We start from the raw sequence: 4,445 nt of genomic DNA, 5'->3' as shown, positions 1-4,445 counted from the left end.
CATTCAGATGCACCATGGATGCTACTCACTTTTCTTTACTTTCAGAAGCACCATGGATGCTACTCGCTTTTCTTTACTTTCAGATGCACCATGTATGCTACTCACTTTTCTTTACATTCAGCAGCACCATGGATGCTACTCACTTTACTTTCAGAAGCACCATGGATGCTACTCACTTTTCTTTACATTCAGAAGCACCATGTATACTACTGGCTTTTTTAAAGGACCCAAAGGATCTTACCCCCCTTCTAAAATAACAGTTACTTACACCATTACATTTTCTCCAGCAATTTGCGCTGTCGGAACAACACAAATAAAGTCAAGTTCCTGATTGGTGGTTCATCAAACCCCATGACATGCTCAAAAACATTCATCATACATTCATCAATGTGTCTGAGGTTAGTAGGTTTTATACAAGTTTTTGTCTGCAATATGACAACTTTTTCATTGCATAGTAGTTCGCATAATATGGTTGGCGATCGCCAAATCCAGACTACAAATAAAAGAATTGATCTATTGGAAGAGATCCTGATTTTTTTTGTTCTTTACAGGTCTGTCGATTCGGCTTTTCCTCGGCCATTGACCAGTAGTTAACATGCCGGACTGTTGATCAAGGGCTCCATGGTTCGCATTAAGTTAACATAAAAAAAAAAATGGCGCTCCACACTTTGGAGCTGTGTACGCGTTATAAGAGTGACAGTCAAATCCTGCTATCCGATTAGAATAACGCATGAGTTGACCCTAGTCTGGCACAGATCACCGTCGAATAGCTTTGTGCGAAACTCAACAAACAACATATACCAACAGTTAAGAGCATTAGGCTAACAGGACGCACCTATGAATTAATTTACAAATTATAGGCCTAATTAGGATTTTTTTTATAGAAACTGAATGTTTCGTGGCCTTAGGTTAAACGAGTGTGTCAGTGTCTGAACTATGTATGTGATAGAAAATTCGGGTATTTTTATTTCGAAGTAAATACTGATTGAAAAGTATTACTTGAAAACCTCCAAGAAGGTTATGAAGTCCATGTTGTGCTATTATCACTGTTTAGGTTTGGTTTCTGTTCAGTTTCGCGCAAAGTTACACCAGGGCTATCTACGCTAGCCGTCCCTAATTTAGCAGTGATAGACTATAAGGAAAGCAGCTAGTCAACATCACTCACCGCTAACTCTTGGGCTACTCTTTTACCAACGAATAGTTGGATTGGTCGTCACATTATTGAAAGGGCTTGCATGTTCGGTGAATGGGATTCCAGCCTGTGACCCACAAATTGCGAGTCGAGCGCCCCCTAACAACTTGGCCTACAGTTTAGAAGCAGGTTGTTTGTTTTTATTGTTATTTGTGCAAAACTGCTAAAAACTCCTAAATAATCATGTTGTTATAATTTACTGAATTTTTATAATGAATATTAGTTTTTATAAATATATCTAAAAGTCAACTATTAGCAAAAAAATAATAATAATAATAAATCAAGTTGAAAGTGCAGGTAAGGTAAATATTTTAATGTTTTTATTTTGAACTTCTTAGGCCTCACGGGCACGAAGAAGTGTTTTATGTTAAATGGAAAATAAGTTGTTAATTGTACGTTCCAAGTTAAGTTAACGTTCCAGAAATATATATCCTATTTAGTAAAGTGCAAGCTGATTGATATATAGTTTGGTTCAAATATTTATGCAGTTATTTGAAGTTTCCATTTTGGTATAGAATTTCTTAACTGTGTTTTACACCGTTTGAATACCTAATCCTGTTCACCATTTTCGCCAACTGTGTTGCGTTAGCTGTCTACACTCCATACCCTAACAGCGACTCTAACAAAATAAATCATTACCTGGTAAGTACACGTTGTTTTAAGTACATGTGGTCATTTATAAGTTAATTATAAAGATTCAAATTGGAATAATATTTTTTATTCGGTATACATGTGGATATTTTAAAAATATATTATGATAAATATTCAAATTAGAATAATAATATTATTTATATTCAATATACTTATGGCTATTTGTAAAGTATATTATTATAAAGCTTCAAATTAGAAACTTCACAGCTGTATACCTTAACTTTATTAATTATTTAAATCACTTCTTTACACATAATTTTTAAATATTTGGTGGTTGACCTTACAAATCCCAACAACAGACACAAAAATCATTAAAACCATTGGATGGGAAACATTTAATACAAATTTGGACAGAAACTCTTCTGAAACACAGCTAGGAATCGAAATTAATATTTTTTATGGTTATCGTTAAAACTGAAAATAAATACACAATAAAATGCATATATATATTCACGAATTTGTTTCACTTTCTGCAAGAAGTGTCCTAATCTCATTAGAGGTGTCCTTAGAATGATTCAATGTTGGAATTCTTACAGCATTTTACTGGCTATTAGTCGTTATAGACCATAGTCTATAGGACGTTTTGAAGTCGAATATACAATTTCATCATACTTTTGCAACCTTATTAACTGAAACTAAGCCTAAAGAAAGAAATTACATGTAGTTTTTTTTTTTTACATTCTAGCTATAAAAGTTGATACACGGCTACATGTTGAATTACTTTCTATTTGGTTCGTTATTATTTCCAGCACGTTTCACTTACCAAAGAAAAAAAAAAACGGAACATTCATTGATGTGTTTCTCTTGTGTTATAGAATAAGATAAATGTTTGGATTAGCTGGAATTTTCTCTTTATTGTTCGAAGGTTCATTCTCATAGTAGGAGATGCTGTAAAAGTTCGCTGTCTGGATACGATTCAAAGCGCCCTTCCAGAGTTTCTAGTTGATCACAACTAATCTAGTCCGAGACCAAATTTTTCTTTACTTCATAGCCTTTTTCTTCGTAGTTAACAACAGACTGGCTTCATTAAGCCGATAAAAAGACCAGCCTCAGCAGATGCTGTAAACAGGCTGTTATGATATCACTAAATGACAAATGGTCGTAAGGCTAGCTTTAACATAAAAAATAGGCAGTATATGATAGATTGTGTGAACTGTGTGACTTGGTCACTAAAGGTTATTTGTGATGCATTCTAACCATTTATAAGCTACGAGAAACTCTATACTGCACCAGAAAGTGTTTGATAATGTACAAAAATCATAAAGACGTATAGTTTATGTAATATATCATATATTAGTGTGGTATTTATAAAAGAGGGGTATTTATATGTTGTTATGACAGCGGAAGTCACGCGACGCTGCAGTTTCTAGAAGGATCATGACTTATCGAGAAACCCCGCGAATGTCCGAGTGTTTGCCAGGCGCCCTCTTTTTTAGTATATAAGCCCGACAAATAAAGCCAGCTAGATATATATATGCAGATAGATATAACTGAGTCAAGCAAACAGTAGGCACCGTAAGTAAAGTGTGTGAATCACTGTGATTTATAGCGTGTGTTATAAAAGTTGTTAGGTTTAGAGTGACGAGGTACGTACTCACTGTGAAATTACTGTGTATTAAAAGTTTGTATCGAGGAAGAATAAACTGGGTTAATCAAGAAAAGACTTGTATCGCTGAAGTTTCTCGGAAAGAATTTATACCGGAAATTAACAAACAAGCAGATACGTAACAATATGTTTGTAAAATAAACGCTGTCTAGGCTTAACGTGCCTTAAAATTCCTTTTGATTTGGATTTCTTAATTTCTTTCAATGATTGACTAATTTATTTACTATATGACTTAGAAAATCTTAATATAATCTCGATTATTAAAAATCGTTATAAACTGTCATTTTTTTGCAAGCGAGAATATTTACGGTTAATGAAGATTTTTTTTTTTTTTTTGCAAGCGTGAATGTTTAAGGTTAATGAAGAATTTTTTGTGTGCAATTCTTTTTAAAGCTAATTATTAAAGACTGAAGATGTTTTGGTAGTGGAGTTATAATAGAAATTTATGAACAAATTATTATACTTCATGAACTTTTTAACCACTGAAACTGCTGTTACAGATATATGTCGGTAAGACTATGTTAGTGCTATTTGTTTTTACTAGAGATGCACGGGTAGTAAAATTTCGCCAAATACTTTTATTGGACGCTCTGAGAACACAGCAGTAGATCTGAAGGCTTAAAATGTTAAAAACTGCGTTTCGATACCCGTGGTAAGCACAGCACTGATAGCCCATCGCGTAGCTTCGTGCTTAACTACAAACAAAACCTTTACTGGTATATTTGTCAAATATATTAATAAGGGATGAACAACCCCTGATTTAAGTGCATTTATTATTCTTAAGCTTTTATATAGCTAAGTTTCTGTGCATTTCTATCCGTTTTTTGTTTGTTTCGATTTTAAGATCAGAATATGTACTGTTACGTATCTGCTTGTTTGTAAATTTCCGGTATAAATTTTTTCAGAGAAACTTCAGCGATACAAGTCCCTTCCTGATTAAAACTAGTTTATTCTTTCTCAATACAAACTTTGTAATACACAGCATTTCCACAGTCA

At 33.6% G+C, this 4,445-nt stretch overlaps 1 protein-coding gene across 1 annotated transcript in view; it reads left to right on the top strand.

The window, feature by feature from the left end:
* The window catches only part of LOC106470133 (voltage-dependent calcium channel type D subunit alpha-1-like), a gene marked incomplete at its 5' end in the record, with an annotated part of 108,804 nt that overhangs the window by 25,297 nt on the left and 79,062 nt on the right, over positions 1–4,445 (top strand). Inside the window, one exon of the mRNA XM_022398716.1 lies at positions 1,729–1,834. Within this exon, the coding sequence (XP_022254424.1) occupies positions 1,729–1,834 (106 nt within the window). The remainder of the gene's footprint in view (positions 1–1,728; positions 1,835–4,445) is intronic.

The sequence above is a fragment of the Limulus polyphemus genome, unplaced genomic scaffold (genome assembly GCF_000517525.1).
Source record: "Limulus polyphemus unplaced genomic scaffold, Limulus_polyphemus-2.1.2 Scaffold3838, whole genome shotgun sequence".
NCBI lineage: Eukaryota > Metazoa > Arthropoda > Merostomata > Xiphosura > Limulidae > Limulus > Limulus polyphemus.
The sequence above is the reverse complement of the archived record's forward strand: the minus strand, read 5'-3'. Positions and strand labels throughout refer to the sequence as shown.